The sequence below is a fragment of the Elephas maximus genome, chromosome 7, assembly GCF_024166365.1.
Source record: "Elephas maximus indicus isolate mEleMax1 chromosome 7, mEleMax1 primary haplotype, whole genome shotgun sequence".
Taxonomy (NCBI): Eukaryota; Metazoa; Chordata; class Mammalia; order Proboscidea; family Elephantidae; genus Elephas; species Elephas maximus.
This window is the reverse complement of record NC_064825.1, coordinates 73,967,175-73,985,904: the sequence shown is the minus strand read 5'-3', so window position 1 is coordinate 73,985,904 and position 18,730 is coordinate 73,967,175. Positions and strand designations below refer to the sequence as shown.

The following is an 18,730-nucleotide window of genomic DNA, read 5'->3' as shown; positions in this document are numbered from 1 at the left end:
GCACACGCTTTGCCTTTAGCTTTTATCTGTCTTCTAATGGCCTGCTTTTTTTCTCTTGACTTGAAACACTCATTTTTTCTAAGGATTTCTCAGATGTCACTCCCTGGAAGACTGAATCATTCTCTTCTACCAACTTTTAAAAAATATCACTTATCACATTGTGGAGTAATTATTTATTTGCAAACCTTACTCCTGCTATGAACTCCTTGATGTCAGAAACTGTTCTTTTGAATTGTGCCTGGCAACAAACCAAAAAAAAAAAAAAAAACCCGTTGCGGTCGAGTGGATTCCGACTCAGCAACCCTGTAGGACAGTAGAACTGCCGCATACAGTTTACAGGGAGCGGGCTGGTGGATTCGAACTGCTGACCTTTTGGTTAGCAGCCAAGCTCTTCACTGAGCCATCAGTGCTCTGCGTGCCAACAAAGTAGACGCGAAATAACTTCAATGAGTGAAAAGACCAGAGTAGATTTAGGAATGAAGATAGAGGTTTCAATGTCCAGGAGAGATCCGCTTATGTTAAAAGGTTGTCTCCTGGGAGAGCTGGCCCAGAAGCCTGACCTACATTTCTGGGGCATTACTAGCACCAGCTACCTGGTCAGAAGGCACTCAGATGTTCATTTTCAGGCGAAAGAATAATTTGTGATACATTCGTATAATGGAAAACAATGTATTATGTAGGAGTGGAAATGAACTTCTGCATGCAACAATACAGATACATCTTAAAAACATACTGAATGGAAGCAAATTAGAGGTTATATACAAAATTATACTTTGATAAGCCCAGAAACAAAACTAAACAATGTGTGAGGAATATATAAATAATACGTTGTTTAGGGGTATAAACATGCGGTATAAATGTGGAGAGAAAAAGGAATGAATATACAACTTAGAGGAGACAGAGAAATGGGAGAGAGTACCTAGACAGACGTCATGGTATTAGAAATGTCCTAGGTCTGGGCTGTCTAATACGGTGATTACTAGCCACATGCGGCTATTTAAATTGAAATTTAAATTAACCAAAATTTAAATAAAATTAAAAATTCAGTTTCACAGACATGTTAGCCACATTTCAGGTGCTCAGTAGCCATGTGCGGCTGGTGGCTACCATGTTGGACAGCACAGATATGCATCATTTCCATCATCTCAGAAAACTATATTGGACAGCACTGTTCTAGATCATAAGTGGGTGAGTTGCTCCTTGAATGTTCATTTTCATTTTATTATTACTCTTTGTCCTGGTTATCCAGTGCTACCATAACAGAAATACCACAAGTGGATGGCTTTAACAAAGAGAAATTTATTTTCTCACAGTCTAGTAGGTTACAAGTCCAAATTCAGGGCATCCGGACCCAGGGGAAGGCTTTTCCTCTCGGCTCTGGAGGAAGGTCCTGGTCCTCAATCCTCTCCTGGTTGAGGAGCTTCTCAGGCACAGAGGCCCCACGTCCAAAGGACACAGTCTGCTCCTGGTGCTGCTTTCTTGATGGTATGAGGTTCCCAACTGTCTGCTTGCTTCCCTTTCTAAAGAGATAAAAAGGTGGTGCAGGCCCCACCCCAGGGAAACTCCCTTTACATTGGATCAGGGTGGTGACCTCAGTAAGGGTGGTGTTAACAATCTCACCCTAATCCTCTCAACATGAAATTACAATCACAAAATGGAGGACAACCACAGAATACTGGGAGTCATGGCCTAACCAAGTTAGTACACTCATTTGGGGGGAAGGGGGGGAACACAATTCGACCAATGACACTCTTCAAAATGGAGAAAGTTGGATGTAGTGGTTCTAGCTTCATCACTTAACTTGGCTGTGTGACTCAGCAGGTTTCTTTGATTCTCTAGCTTTTATTTCCTTCTGTAAAGTGGAACAATTGTAAACCCTACCTACCTCATAGGGTCATCTTCGTAAGGATTATTTCAAATACTGTTCAGGTTTGTAAAGCTCATAGCCTAGCATACAGTAAGTGCTCAGTTAAAATGTTAACAGTAATTAGTCCCTTCATCATAGTTTTTTTCGAATTTTATGATCATTTTTTTTCCTTTTCAGTACAAATTCAGAGATCTAACTGTGGAAGAACTAAAGAATGTCAATACATTTTACCCACATTTCAGATATTCCGTGGACACCTATGGTAAGAATCTTCTAGTGTTTGCTGCATTATTTGGACTATTAGTTGTTTGGTCCTATAAAAAAATAAAAATTAGTTGTTTGGTCCTAGAGAGCTACAAAATCATGATTTTTCATTCTTATACACTGATTTTGAGTTACACTTTGTGACCTGTGGTTTCTGATGAAATTTAAGTTTGTTGATAGAATATGTATTGTATGAGTTTTCTATTGCTACTATAACAAATTACTACAGACTGAGTGGCTTAAAACAACACAATTTTATTATCTTATAGTTCTGTAGATTAGAAGTCGGACTGGGCCAGCATCATGGTGTTGGCAGGTCTTTGTTCTTTTCTGGAGGCTCTGGGGGAGAGTCTGTTTTCTTAGCTTTTCCAGTTTCTGGAGGTCATTCACATTCCTTGGCTTGTGATCTCCTTCCTCCATCTTCAAAGCCAGCAATGTTATATCTCGCTGACCATTCTTCTGTAGTCAGATCTCCCTTTTAAGGACTAATGTGATTAGATTAAGCCCATCTGGGTAATACAGGAAAATTTCTCCATCTCAGTGCCCTTAAATTAATCACAGCTAAAATTCTCTTTTGCTAAGTAAGATAACATTCACAGGTTTCAAGGATTAGGGTGTGGGCCTCTTGGGGTGGCAGGAGCATTATTCTGCCTACCACATATATGGTTTGTTCTAAATTTTTAATAACAAAGTTTTGGTTATCTTGTTCATTTACTATAGAAGATCTAGAAATTTAAAAAGATTTTACTTTACTGTTTTTCAAAAATTTCTGCCCACAACCCAGACTTGTAAATACAATTTACATTATAACCCCATATACACATAAATAAAATCCTGTATCCAGTCTAGCATTTTCTCTTCTATTCCATTTAAAAACAAATGCTGGTTGAGACACTGAAATTGATTTCAGGATCCATGAACTCCTTAGTTAAAACACACAATTTTGAAAAACTTCTTTATTCTACACAGGTTTTATATTTGATTTAGTTTGAGTTAAGAAAATTATCTAATTCAGATTTATGTATCAGAAATCTTGAGTTAAGTATTTCTTAGGAATATATAATTTTATATGTGGAAGAAACTATTCGATTTTAATCCTTCTGTGGCTAGATATGCTTCCAAATGTTGTATGTACATTATCTTACGTATTTTTTACTACCAAATCTGTGAGGTAGTATTATTGTCTTCATTTTTCAGATAAAGAAATGGAAGCTGAGAGAGTTTAAATACCTTGCTCAAGATTACACAGCTAGCTAGGAGTTGGGGTTTGTACCCACGTCTGAGTACCCATTTTACTGATGATCTTATACAGTGTCTTTCTTCATGATGTGGATTTGATTCTTTGTTGTACTAAAAACCTTGTTGTACTAGTTTATTCTTATTCTCATGTCCACCTGTCCAGAGAAAGTGATCCCAGCTGCCATTAAACCCTCAAATTACAGGATTAATATCGTCAATGTACAGTTTACTCTTGGAAAAAATGACAGTCATGCATCATAATTCTATTCCAGCTTTTTGAATAATTTGGACAATGAATATTCACACATATCATTTCTCTACCACCTTTCTAGATTATTTTGTGTCCCTGAGTGTAACAATTCCATCTCCACTCCTCCACCCATTTTAGTTTTTATCGTGGAGTGGTCCCTTCACCCATCGTCGTTACCTTTCACTCATAGAATTTAAGGTAAATGTTTGTACTTAAGTACAATCTTGGCCTTGAGTTTTCTATCTTAACCTGGTTTTGTCTTTACCCTTTCTAGTGAGTCATCAAATCTATTTAGAATTTTTTCTTCCTCTGCCCAAATAGTATAGTATCTGAGGTACTAAAAGGACTACATTCCTTTTTTGGTAGTTTGAAACCAGAGGTAATGTTACTTGTATTCAGTCTTGAGATTAGGGCATTGATTCTCCACCAGTGTGTCCCAGCTATAGACGGGAAGGTTGAATTTTCAGGTAGTGAAGGTTGAAAAAAGGTTAAGAATAATTGGGTCAGAGAAACCAAAGAAAATAGGTATTATCTTTCTAAGAAGTTGCTTTAAAAGATAAGCTAACTTTTTTTTATTATTACGAAGGTTTTAATCTGATTTTTGAAAGTGATTATAGCTGATTTGTTACATGTGACAATTATCTAATAACGTCCCCACATTTTATAATACTCTACTTATTAAAGGTTTTCACATTATTTATCCTTATGAAAACTTTGTGAAGCAGTCTTATTATCTTTATTTTATTGATGAGGAAAGTGAAGGTCAAAGAGATTAAAGGAGCAAAAGTAACATGTCTCTAAGTGGGAAGATGGGCCTAGAACTTGCGTTCTTTCAGCTATACCCCTCCGCCTTTTAAGAAAACGGCATCTAGTAATTTCTCCTTGTGAGTGTAGTTACTGATCCCTGGATGATGGTTTTTAGAGACTGTATATGTGTGTGTGTTTTAATACAGTTTTTCAACTTCTGATTGCACATTTTGGGGCTTTTTTTTTCCTCTCTAGTTTTTAAAGATAGTTCCCAGAAAGACCTGCTGAATTTTACTGGCACTATTCCCGTGATGTATCAAGGTAAGTTTGGAAGTTGAAAAATGTGGAAATTTTTTTAAACAGCAGTTCATATAATGAGATCTTAAACATTTGTTTAATGCTATAACATTCTCAAAGTATTTTCGTATATATACGTGATTTATACAGAACTTATGGGGTATGGCATGGTGCTGTCCTAGTCAAGGAGGGTCTAGGTTAATGTGAACAAGTTGAATTCAGTTCAACAATTATTTATTGAATGTCATCTGTTGTCTGCTACTGTGCTAGGTGCTGGGGTACAGAGGAGACCAACGCAGACATAGGCTTGCTGTTGTGGAAGGTTATCTCTACTTTCCATAGAAAGCTGCAGGGGTGCCACCTTTTTCTCTATTACATTGATGTTTTGTTCCTCTTTCCTCCTCCATATGATGTAGCATTATCCCCATTTTATAGGCGAAATTGAATCTCAGCCTGGTCAAGTGATTTACCCGAGGCTACACAGCTAGTTATAGGGTCAGTGGTGGTTCAGTGGTAGAATTCTCACCTTGTGAGCAGGAGACCTGGGTTTGATTCCCACCCAGTGCACTTCATGCATAGCCACTGCCTGTCTGTCAGTGGATGCTTGCATGTTGCTATGATGCTGAATAGGTTTCACAGAGCTTCCACACTAAGATGGACTAGGGAGAAAGGCCTGGCAATCTACTTCCAAAAATCAACCAGTGAAAACCGTGTGGATCACAACAGACCAACTCACCCATCGTGGGGATGGCGCAGAACTGGTCAGCATTTCCTTCCATTGTGAATGGGGTTGCCATGAGACGGGGTCGACTTGAAAGCAGCTAACAATGACAACACAGCCAGTTAATGTTAGGGACTGGAACTTTAGGCTCCAATCGGAAATTTTAAAACACAGGTGTCATTAAGCCTCAAAGAAAGCGATACATTTTAGGGTGACCCGACAGGTTAAAATAGCTAAGTGTTTGCACCGCCCCCCCCGCCAAAAAAACACCACTGATTTCCCCTATACTTAACTCTTCCTATTTGTCCAGACCTACTTCCTCCTGTGTTCAGTAAGGACTAACCTTTCAGGTGGGTATCATAGGAAATTACTTATACTGTGTGATTTGTTTCCAATATATTTCCCTGAGCAGTGTCTGAAATTCCTTCATTAAAAATTCACTTCTCTTTTAAAATGCAAGTAATCCCAGGAGAGATATATCCAAAGTCAATACATAGTGCTGTGCTTCTAGAAATGATTGATAAGTATTTGTTGACTGAATTACTTTATTCAATTATTCCTGAAGTGCTTAGGATTAAATGAATTTATTGTGTATTTGAAAGAAGAGAGTGTACTGAAAGGGGGCTGAGGAGGGTCTGGAATCCAAACAGGGAGAGAACAGCAGAGTTTACTCTCTCTCACGAAGGGGTCAGCCCTATATGATAGGCATACATGGCCTAAAAGATACCAGGAAGCTGCATTTCTTGGAATCTTTTTCAAAGTAGGTGCTTCTTTATGGTAATTCCTAGACCATCATGCCTGAAAGCTAAATGGGTAGGGTAGGAGGCAGGGCATTAGCTGACAGAGTAGAACTGCTCCATAGGGTTTTCATGGCTGTGACCTTTCAGAAGCAGATCGCCAGGCCTGCCCTTTCAGGGCATCTCTGGGTAGGTTCATACTGCCAGCCTTTCAGCTAGTAGTCAAGTGCTTAGCTGTTCGCACCACCCAGGGACTCCAAAATGAAGATAGTGGACTGTTTCCAAAAGGTGATAATTTCTTTCAGTGTGTGGAGCGGCTGGGTCGGGGACAGAGGGTATGTGTGAGATTGTTTAAAATACAGATGTTTGGCTCCATCCTACACCTACTGAATCTCAATCTCTGGAAGTGAGTCCCGGCAATCTGCATGTTTTTCAGGCTCTTGAAGTAACTCTGATGTACACTAAAACTTAAGAACCACTGGACAAGGTGACCGTTAAGGTTATTTTCAGCTCTAAATTCTATGTAACCAGCCCAGCTTGTGTGTGATGTTGTTGTTGTTAGGTGCCGTTGAGTTGGTTCCGACTGATAGCAAACCCTATGTACAACAGAATGAAACACTGCACGGTCCTGTACCATCCTCACATTCGTTGTTATGTTTGAGTCCATTGTTGTAGCTACTGTGTAAATCCATCTCAATAAGGGTCTTCCTCTTTTTAGATGACCATCTGCTTTACTAAGCATTATGTCCTTCTCCAGGGACTGGTACCTCTTGATAACATGTCCAAAGTATGTGAGAGGAAGTCTGGCTGTCCTCGCTTCTACGGAGCATTCTGGCTATACTTCTTCCAAGACAGATTTGTTCGTTCTTTTGGCAATCCTTGATATATTCAATATTCTTCACCAATGTCATAATTCAAATGCATCAGTTCTTCGGTCTTCCTCATTTGTTGTCCAGCTTTCACATGCATAGGAAGTGATTGAAAATACCATGGCTTGGATCAGGGATACCTTTAGGGTCGCTATGAGTCAAAATCTACTTGACGGCTATGGGTTTTTTTTTTTTTTTTTTAAAGTCCTCAAGGTAACATTTTTGATTCTTAAAACATTGAAGAGGTCTTTTGCAGCTGATTTGCCCAATGTAATATGTTGTTTGATTTCACTGCTACTTCCATGGGCATTGAGTGTGGATCCAAGCAAAATTAAATCCTTGATAACTTCAATATTTCCTGTTTATCATGGTGTAACTTATTGGTCGAGTTGTGAGGATTTTGGTTTCCCTTATGTTGAGATGTAGTCAGTACTGAAGGCTGTGGTCTTTGATCTTTATCAGTAAGTGCTTCAAGTCCTCTTTACTTTCAGCAAGCAAGGCTGTGTCAGCTGTATATCGTAAGTTGTTAATGAGTTTTCCTCTAATCCTGATGCCACATTCTTCTTTGTATAGTCCAGCTTCTGAGATTATTTGTTTAGCGTACAAATTGAATAAGTATTGTGAAAGGGTACAACCCTGTTGCACACCTTTCCTGATTTTGAACCACTCAATATCCCTTTGTTTTGTTCAAACAACTAACTGCCTCTTGGTCTGTGTATAGGTTCCTCATGAGCACAATTACTCCGAAATTCCCATTCTTCCCAATGTTATCCATAATTTGTGTGTGATAGTATCTGCAATTATTGAGCTCCTTGAGAGCAAGCATCAAACTTATCTTTGTTTATTCATTCGTTTTCTTTTGTTTGTTCATTCATTGATTTATTCATTCTTATTCATATAAGAAACTTTACTGAACAGCCAGTACTAGCTGGGGATATGGAAATGAATAAGACATAATCATTTTTAGAAGTTTACGGTATAGAAGGAGAAACAGACCTATAAGCAAATAATTTAAATGCAGAATAAATTCGAAAATGGAGGTACCTACTACCTTCCCAGGAAAATTCGATAGCTCTGCTTGGGTGGGGCAAAGAAGATTACATAGAGAAGATGCTATATCCCAAACTTTTGGCAGAGTATGCCCTATAAATATTTATTGACTTGAATTGGATGGGCTGGTCATTGTCTTAATTAAATTTCCTCAAATATTACGCTGGTATTATCTTAACCAGAACATAACTCCAGTGTGAATGTGGACAAAATGGGGAAATAGTCCTTGGTTTACATAAATACTTTATATGCAAGCTTGACTAGACTACATATGTTTCTTCAAATGATACGTAGTTATTCCATAAATATGATGTACATGCTTCATTATTGTTTGAATCTGTGTTTATTTTATCTTAAATAGGCAATACATATAACATACCAATTCGTTTATGGATTTTGGATTCTCACCCTTTTGCTCCACCCATTTGCTTCTTGAAGCCAACTGCAAATATGGGAATCTCTGTTGGAAAACATGTGGATGCTCAAGGCAGGATATACTTGCCCTATCTCCAAAACTGGAGCCATGTAAGATCAGTATGGGTTCTTTAAATGTTTTCATTTTTCTGCATGTTTATCTTTGATTTGATAATACAAATAAGTAAAATACTGCATTTTATTTCACTGGTATTGACTATATGATCTTCAAAAATAATTTGAAATTCATAACAAAGTTAGGGGATCATATCTTATGGAAAGAATGATAGTACTATAGTACCTTGAGGTTAAGGTTTAGGTAATAATAGACTAGTTAGTTAGATAGGAGCCCTGGTGGCGAAGTGGTTACGAGATCAGGCTGCTAACCAAAAGGTCACAGTTCGAATCCACCAGTCGTTCCTTGGAAACCCTCTGGGGCAGTTCTACTCTGTCCTGTAGGATCACTATGAGTCAGAATCGACTCAGTGGCACACAGCAACAACATTTAAGGTAAATTTTCATTTAAACATTTTTGTATTATATTCCCCACAAACTTAGAAAAATATATATTCTGCTGCAGGAAAAAAATAATACTTTGGCTTTCATTTGAAAATGATTGTTATAATCATTTTTTTTTAAATCAAACTTATTGAAGTATCATGCCATTTATTTTTTACTTGCATAAACATGTGCAAGGAGGAAAACAGATTCTAAACTACAAGGGAATAAACACTATTTATATAGTGCTGTCTGGGCTAATTATAACAAGGTCAGTGAAAGTGTGGTCAATGAATAATAAGACCGATGAGTAAATTCAGCTTCTTGCAAGAAACATATAATGAGTAAACAGTGCAGACATGTAAAACAGACATCATAGACTCAAGGTTAAAGTAACAAGCCATCTTAGATAAGGTGGATCTCACAGGAAGGCATCTTGCAAACAAGCTACTCACTTTACGATGACAAGATTTATAATTTTTTTTTCTCCTTAACTTTATGCTAAAGAATAATCTCCAACTCCATGCTCTGCATTCTCAAAAGGACTTAGGTCAGCAACTTCTTCACTCAGAATTTCTCCTTATCATTCCTGCATTTTATTCGACAAATATTCAGTGCTTTCTGTGTGCTAGGCATTGTGATGCAGCAGTGAACAAAAAAGATAAAAATTTCTGACTCACGGAACTTATATTCAGTTGGGAATTGAAAATTTATAGCTTATGGATTCAACTATAATTTCAATACAGACTGAATCAAAGGATTTGGTGCTTATGATTTATTTCCATACTATTACCTGGTAAATAGCCAGACCTGGCATTTAGAAAAAAATTTTTTTAGTCTTTATTAGACAATATACTAAAATAATTTTAATCCCATTTTTTAACTTTTATGATTTTTAAAATGTATTTCTGCCCAGCTTCCTGAAGTGTCTTGATTTGTTTTAGATTTTTGGGGGGGTGGGGGTGGGGGGAGGGCACACTTTCAGAATTTATAAGTGACATTTTCACCAGATTAGGAGTAAAAACCACCCTAAATTGTGAAATGTAAGTTTACTTGCTAGCCCTTAAAGATCTACTTCCAGGTTGATGTTGGCTTGTACAACGTCGGATTCCTCCTCACTTGGGCGCTCAGGAGCTGCCTGCCAACGTGCAGTGTGTGCAGCAGCCCTCCTCCCTTAGCTGTCTAAGCTGGCGATGCACATACACTTTTACAGAGAAGGTTTCAGATTGACTCATGCTGCTAGTCAAATTATATCCTTACTTGGTGGTACACTGTATCTTTCCCCATTTTTCCTAAATTGTGAAATATACATTCCAAAGTTATATACAATGTAAATGCCATAAACATTTATTATAGAACCAACACCCCCATACCCACTTCTGACCTTAAGAAATTATCTGTACCTTTGAAGTCCTCTTGTTAAAAAAGCTTGCAATTGAGAATTTGAACGTTACTGAACATTTTGATCAAAGATGCTATAGAAGAATCCTGATCAAAAGGGGGAAAATGCAGAATGAAATTTCAAATTGTCATGGACTCCAGACTTCCTGAAGCCGTGAAAGTTAGCTGAACCCCTGAAACTATTTCCTTGAGATTATCTTTAAACTTTGAACCAAAAATAGCCCCGAATCTTTTTAATACCAAAAAATAGTTTAGCTTAACTGGTAAAAAATATCTGCCTTGAGCTTTATGCTCTTTTAAGAACTATCTATTGGGATAAAATTGACAAGCAACTTGAAAGATAGGAATCTTAGGGGGCAGTGAATTTATGTTAACGGAGGAGGAATAACTCAGAAAAGGAGGGTGAGAGTGATTGCACAACTCAAGAACATAATCAGTGTTACCAAATGGTACATGTAGAAAATGTTTTGCTGTATATATTCTCAAAAATAACAAAATGGAAAAAAGTACACTTATGAATGTATTTTGCTTTGTTTTTTATGGTTTTTATATTTTTCATATATAAAACCTTTAAAAAGGAAAAAAGTAGTAAAAGAAAGAATGCACAGCAAATTGTCAACAGTAGAGTTGAGGTGGGGAATCATTGACCTTTTACTTTATGAACTTGTATATTTAAATAAGATTGTAAGTTAAATGTGATAATTGTTGTTGGTTACCAAGCCGGTTCCAGCTCACGCTGACCATGTGTGTGCAGAGCAGAACTGCTCGGTAGGATTTTCAAGTCTGTGACCTTTCAGAAGCAGACCTTCCAGGATGCCTCTGAGTAGATTCTAATCACCCATCTGCTGGCTAGTAGTTGAGCACCTAGCCATGTGTGCCACGCACAGACTAAATGTGATGAGTAGATGTGATAAAAATTGGCCTGTTGGAAAGACAAAATGGTATCTTTAATTTTCAATTCTTCCATTATTTCAGAAATTGAAATCCTTTTCATATATTTAACCATGTATGTTTCTTCTTTTGTGGCTTGTCTGCTTATCTCCTTCATCCATCCCCCTCCCTCCCCCCCCCACCCTTCCAAGAATGGTTTGAAATCTGTGCCCAGACACAGGATGTTTCCTCTGAATGTTTATTTTCTCTGGCATCTCTTTTTATAGTTTGTTTTTATTTGTTTAATGAATAATCAGAGATAGTCCTATAATCTAGTTGAGGTTGTGTTTGATTTCAGTTCAGACAGTATTGATTTTACTATTCTGAGCCTCTATATTATAAGGTAAACTAGTTTTAAGAAGACACTACATTGTTTAAATAAGTTCCACATGCAGTTGAAATTATAATCATGGAGTATAATTATATAGAATTTTGGAACAGGAAGGAATTGAGAGGTCATCTATGCCAGAGATTGCAGACTGTTTCCCCAAGACATTGAAATTGCTGCATTGGGCCTACAAAATTTTGTTTGAAGAACATAGTGATTTTGTTTTGCTTTGTTTTATCCTTAACAGGAATTTGAATCTGTTAAGAATTTGAATAGGCATGCCCATTTCAATTTGCCACAGTAAACATTTCTACACAGTTACTTATGTTACCTGCCTGGTCCATGAAGATATTTGAGTTTTTTCGATCCTAGTGGTCTTATCCTCTTAGTTTATAAATAGTGAAACCGTACTCTGAGGAATTAAGCACTTTTTAAAATGAGCATACTACTAATTATTCGTAACAGTAATAACAAACATCTGTTTTGCCCTCCCAGCTTCTAGTTTGCGTGCATTAATGCATTTGTTTCTCATACAGCTATTTGGGATTTATTATTCATGTTGTATTGTGATGACACTGAAGGTCAGAGAGGTTAAGCGAACTTCAGTAAGGTTACTCATCCAGTTAAATTAAAAGAAACAATATCTGATTAAAACAAAACAAACAAAAAACCCAGTTGCCCTCATGGCGACCCCGTGTGTTTTCAGAGTAGAACTTTGCTCCATAGCAGTTTCAGTGGGCGACCTTCCAGAGATAGATCACCAGGCCCTTCTTGTGTGTTGCCTCTGGGTGGACTTCAACTGCCAGCCTTTCCGTCAGCGAGTACGTTAACCATTGGCACCACCCACAGACTCCTTGTATCACATTAGATAATATTTTATCAACGTTAATTTTCTGTTTTGACCAGTAAATGGTAATTCTTCGTACTATTTTTGTAACTTTTCTCTTAAGTCTGAAATCATTTCAACATATTAAAACAGACTGATCCCAAACCTAGATTTTCTGCTATTAAACATTTATGCTTTTTTCACTTTTGGGAGATATGAATTTATTATTTATTCCTTTTAGTTGAAAAAAATTACAGCAGTTACAAGTATTAAATAATTTTGTAGTCGTTTTCAAAAAATGACAGCCTGATGGCATTCTTCTTTTTGGCTGACTATCGATTAACAAGGTACTGTGATGCGGTGGTTAAAGTGATTGCTAACCAAAAGGTCAGTGGTTCAGAATCACCAGAGGCTCCAGAGGCTCCATGGGAGAAAGATGTGGCAGCCTGCTTCCATAAAGATTTACAGCCTTGGAAACCCTGTGGGGTCACCGTAAGTCGGAATTGACTAGACGACAGCGGGTTGGCTTCTTTAGCAAAGGAGCTCTGGTGGCGCAATTTTAAAGTGCTTGGCTGCTAAGTGAAAGGTGGGTTCCAGTCCAAACACACCAGCTGCTCTGTGAGAGAAAGGTGTGGCAGTCTGCTTCCAGGAAGATTTACAGCTTTGGAAACCCTAAGGGGCAGTTCTACTCTGGCCTGCAGGGTCGAGATGAGTCAGAATTGACTTGATGGCAGTGGGTTTGGGTTTTGGGTTTATTCTTCAGCAAAATGTTTGTGTAACTTTTTCCTTTGTGTATATTCTGTAGCCTAAATCTGTCATTGTTGGATTAATTAAAGAAATGATTGCCAAGTTTCAAGAAGAACTTCCCCTGTATGCTCTGTCATCGTCTGATGAGGCACGGCAGGTAGACTTGCTAGCCTATATTGCAAAAATCACTGAAGGTTTGTATTTTTGTCAGTTAAATTGCCTTGAGAGTTATCATTTTATATTTCTCACTAACATTTTTTACTTTCTGCTGCTTGCTTTCTACTTCATTTCCGTAAGTAAATATGTGTGTGAGTGTTATGTATGTATGTGTATGTGTGTGTATAAGATCAAAAATTCCCGTACATCTATCATGGGTCAGCGTTACCATCAGTTCCAATAACTATGGTTTCCTAAAATGTAAAAAATGTACTTTTATATGGATAGGTAAAATAATTCTTGTTTTGTTCTAAGTTAAAAAACAACCTAGTTGCTGTAGAGCCCAACTCATGGCAACTTCATGTGTTTCAGAGTATAAGTGCTCTCCATAGGGTTTTTCATGGCTGTGATCTTTCAAAAGTGGACTGGTAGTCTGAGACACCTCTGGGTGGGTTTGAACTGCCAGCCTTTCAGTTAGTAGCCCGGCGCTTAACGGTTTCTGCTACCCAGGGACTCCTCACTTGACATCTATTGATCACAAGCCTTTTTCATCATGTTTATGTGGCCCTGTTGACTCATTCAGTATATTGGACCAGAAGATCTATGATTCTTGATGTTTCTGATTGAGGATAAAGCCAAATACACATGCTTGGAAATTTTAGTAAGATGTTACACTTTTTTTTTGCATTGTAGACCAGAGCATAAAAATCAGAATTTTTTTTAGAATTACAGAAATCCTATTTTTTATTTTTAAATACCATACCTTAACATCTTTTAAAGTCTTATTAATAATATTTTTAAGATATTTGGAAAGTTATTTTTTAAAAGGCTAGCCTCTGTTTAGTGAAATATTTAACTTCAGAACTTAGATTCTCTTTTTCTTGCATTCATGCATCCATTTCTTCAACAAATATTTTTTGAGTGCCTATTATGGACTGGACAGAGCCCTGGTGGTGCAGTGGCTAAGCACTTGGCTGCTCCGAGGGAGAATGATGTGGTAGCCTGCTTGTGTAAAGATTTACAGCCTTGGAAAATGGGGCATTTCTGCCCTGTCCTGTAAGCTCACCATGAGTTGGAATGGACTCAGTGGCAATAAGTTTTTATTATGGACTGGAGTCCCTGGGTGGTTCAAACAGTTAACCAAAAGTTTGGAGGTTCAACTTTACCCAGAGATGCCTCAGAAGAAAGGCCTGGTGATCTGCTTCTGAAATACCAGCCATTGAAAACGCTGTGGAGCACAGTTCTGGGCTGACACACATAGGAATGAGTCAGAGTCGACTTGATGGCAACTGGTTGACTTGATTGTGGATAAAGGCTGCATTTTCTGTTTGAGTTATCGAAGGCTGGTGTATTTTTTTGGAGATGCTAAAATAGTTTTTGATACTACTTTAAAATTCTTGTGATAATCTACTTTTCTTTCTAGGTGTCTCAGACATAAATTCAAGGAGCTGGGCAAATCATGAGACTAAAACAGTTAATAAAATTACCGTGGTTGGAGGTGGAGAGTTGGGCATTGCATGCACATTAGCAATTTTAGCAAAGGTATGTAATCATGATTGCTGTAAATACGTCTGTCATAGTGCTGTACTTTGACGCAGTTTGTGTTTGACATTCAAGAAATAATGGCTTCATTTTGTCATGTAGGAAAACCTCATTTTGCTTAAAATATGTTTAATAAGTTGACAAAAAGCTCTTGTCAGTGATGTTGTCTCTTAATTAGTAGTTAGTCATGGAATAAGGCTTTGAAAAAGTAATTTAAATGGGCTCATCACTCTCTTCCAAGGGATATCTCAAATTGACATTTGTCTGACTTAGTCACAAATTTTTTCCTGTGTTTTTTGAGTCATGCTGCTTTAATTAAACTCTTATTTAGTCAAGTGTTTATTAAATTTTAGCTCCTTCTGAAATAAGCATTTTTTTGAAGGATTGACTTTTTTAGGATCATAGTTGCTAAGTTGATATTTTACACTAGTTTGCGATTAATTTATTTTCTTGGTCAGTCCTTTTTACTAGATCTTCTGTATATAAATTGTTTACAGAAAGCCTTAAATCCCTTTCCAGATAGGTTCAAAGACCTGCCTGTCTCTCTCCAGGGCCCAGTATCATGGCAACAGGATGCCTCGTGTCATGTAAGGGATGTAGCTCAAAATAGGGTAGCTGTCCCTCTATATATTTATTTGGTGGCTGGCATTAGTTTTTCTTTTCTGTTAAACTTTGATTGTTTTGCCATCTAAATTCTTCCCTTTCCATTTAATACTTGCATGTATCTTGGGGGCAGGTTCTTCTTTGGCAAATAAATTACATCCAGGGAGCTAGAAAATTTTAAAAACTGACTGCTCAGAACAACATATGCTAACTTTTGCCGTATTATAGTTTCATTTCCTCCGCTCTCCTTCAGAATACACTATTCCCTTTTACTTAGAATTTGAATTGTTTTCAGTTCTTTTGTTGCTAATTAAACTACTTCGGTAAACATCACTTTACAAGTTGCTTATTTTCCCTGAGTTGTTTTCTTTTGGGTGTGTGTATCTCAGAAATAGTACTAGTGAATCAGAGGGCATGAATGGTCTTTTTCGTACTGATGACATATTGCTAGCTTGCTCTTCAGAAAGGCAGAACTAATTTATGCTGCTAGTAATAATGTGCTCATGGACCTACTTTTTGACATCCCTAGCAATGCTGGGAAACCATGGTGGGATAGTGGTTAAGAGTTTGGCTGCTAACCAAAAGGTCAGCAGTTTGAATCCACCAGGAGCTCCTTGGAAACCCTATGGGATGGTTCTACTCTGTCCCGTAGGGCCACTATGAGCCGGAATCGACTCAATGGCAACAGCTTTGGTTTTTTGGTTTAACAATGCTGAGTTTTATTAATTTTATTTATTTTTGATAAATATAGGGAGGCACCTTAAAGTCATGCTTCTTTAAGTATCAGTATTTCTTTGTTTGTGAACTGTCTAGGTGGAAAATTTTTTCCCCTTTTCTTTTTTAAACATTAACATTTTAACATAATTTTAAACATTAATATTTTGACAAAATTCAAATACTACAACAATAATAGTAGTCATAATAGTGGTAACTAACCTTTACAGAGTACTTACTGTGTGTCAGGCAGTAGCCTAAACACTGACTCATGTAATTTTCACAGCAACGCAATTGCTTAGGTACTATCACTATTGCCATTTTACAAATGAACAAACCAAGGCACAGAGAGGTTACCCAGCTTACCCAAAATCACAGTGTTAATAAATGGTGGAGTCAGGATTTGAACCCAGGGAACCTGTTTACAGAGCCTGTATTCTAGACCCTTGCTACTCAGAGTGTGGTTTTCAGATCAGCAGCACTGGCATCACCTGAGAACTTGTTAGAAATGCAGAATCCTTGGCCATACCTCAGACCCACTGAAGCAAACTGAAGATTTTAACAAGATCCCTGGTAATCCAAATGCATATTAATGCTTGAGAAGCTCTGCTCTAAACTGCTGTTATACTGCCTTATTATTGTCATCATCATCATTGTTGGTGGACGTTTACGTTAGGTTGTTTGTAGGCTTTTGATATGATATACCTGAATGAGTATCTTATACATATTGTGTCATTTTACACAAGTGCTAGTAAACTTGTAGGTTGTGTGTTCTGACTCATAGCGACCATATAGGACAGAGTAGAACTGCACCATAGGGTTTCCAAGGAGCAGCTGGTGGATTTGAACTGCTGACCTTTTGTTTAGCAGCCTAACCTCTTAACCACTTCGGCACCAGGGCTTCGACTTGTATGTTGGTTCCTGTCCTGTAAATAAAAATGGTGGATTAAAGGAAATGCTGCATTTAAAAATTTTGATAAAATTTGTCAGATTATCTTCCATATCAGTTCTACCAGTTTACCCTTACATGCACTGTATATGAGAATTCTTGTTTTCCCATACTACCGTTATTAAACTTCTGGGTGCTTGCATGCCTGATAGATGAAAACGGTATCTCATAGTTTTCTTTGCATTTCCCTTGAACCATTTGTGTTCGTTTCCTGTGAGCTATTTCTTCACAACCTTTGCTCAATTTTTTTTCTATTAGATTCTTAATAGTTCATAGGAGCATTTTGTATATTTAGGAAATTTTCCCTTTGTGATAAGTATTATGAATCGATGGAATATTTTTAAGTACAAAAGTATTTGTATTACTGATTGCTTTGGAAGAGATTTTTCTGTAGAATGCTTCATTTCCGGAGTAGTACTTACTGAGAATAGTAACACTTCCTGAACTGAACATTTATATTTAGGTTTTGGATGAAAGAATCCCAGGTGACTTCTCTTGCCCCTGTAAGCCAGCTCAGAAGAGTTAAAAAATAAGAGATGTAATCACAGTTGTTAGGCTGTAGTGAAAGGAAGAGAGACCTTTTACTTTATATTCTCTTTTTTTTTCTTTTTGAACATTTGAATTTTGAACCATATGAATATGTTACCTATTTTAAAAATTAAATTAGAAATTTTAATTAAAAAGGAAAACTGCTTCATACTGGGCCTTATTAACTACTAGTTAATTTTTATTTGCAGAGACCCATTTTAAGAATATCTGGTTTTTCTGATATATTGGCAATAATAAAATTGATAGCTGTGATTTAGAGAGGCAACTGTATGCTGGCTCTGTGTCACATAATAAGCCTCCCGAGCACATGAAGTAAGACCCAGTTCAGTGACTTGCCCAAAGTTACGTAGCTAATAAGTGGTATGAGCCCATTGCCATGAGTCAATTCCAAATAGCTGGTTTTTTTTTTTGTTGTTGTTGTTGTTTTTTAACCACTATACTTTCTGCCTGATAGTCTGGTGGATCCCTGGATACTTTTGCTCCCACACCCTATAGGAGAGATCCTTAGGTCCCCTATAACTTCAGAGAGCAAAGACCTTCCACAAGGCAAACTGACTTAGGATTTTCCATGCTATTATTTATAGTCAGCCCACCATGCCATTCAGGGACCATGCAGAGGCATGTGGAATACTCTTATGTGAGATCTCTGCATAGAGTGCCTCGTTGTGATCATATTTGATTTTAGATGTATGACTATTAGCCTTTATTTTTACTTATTTTTATTATTATTTCCCCACCAAATCAATAGATGAATTTTTATTGCATTTTTAAAATATCACCACTATTCTAACATGCATCAATTGGTCTCAACCCACCTGGAGCAAAGGATAACAAAGAACACCAAAGACGCAAGGAAAATATGACCTCAAGAGACAGAAAGGGCTACATAAACCAGAGACTCCATCAACCTGAGACTGGAAGAACTAGATGGTACCTGGCTACCACCAATGACCGCCCTGACAGGGAACACAATAGAGAATCCCTGATGGAGCAGGAGAAAAGTGGGATGCAAATCTCTAATTCTTGTAAAAA

General features: G+C 37.4%; 1 protein-coding gene across 6 annotated transcripts in view; it reads left to right on the top strand.

Moving 5' to 3' along the window:
* UEVLD (UEV and lactate/malate dehyrogenase domains) overlaps positions 1 to 18,730 on the top strand; it is a 39,648-nt gene that overhangs the window by 457 nt on the left and 20,461 nt on the right. For 5 of the 6 annotated variants that reach the window (XM_049890621.1, XM_049890620.1, XM_049890623.1 and 2 more), the window contains exons 2-6: positions 2,045 to 2,129; positions 4,623 to 4,688; positions 8,403 to 8,566; positions 13,244 to 13,379; positions 14,765 to 14,883. In XM_049890621.1, the coding sequence (XP_049746578.1) occupies positions 2,045 to 2,129; positions 4,623 to 4,688; positions 8,403 to 8,566; positions 13,244 to 13,379; positions 14,765 to 14,883 (570 nt within the window). Of the gene's footprint in view, positions 1 to 2,044; positions 2,130 to 3,702; positions 3,819 to 4,622; positions 4,689 to 8,402; positions 8,567 to 13,243; positions 13,380 to 14,764; positions 14,884 to 18,730 lie in introns of those variants that run through there. The other variant, XM_049890622.1, reaches the window with a different exon arrangement.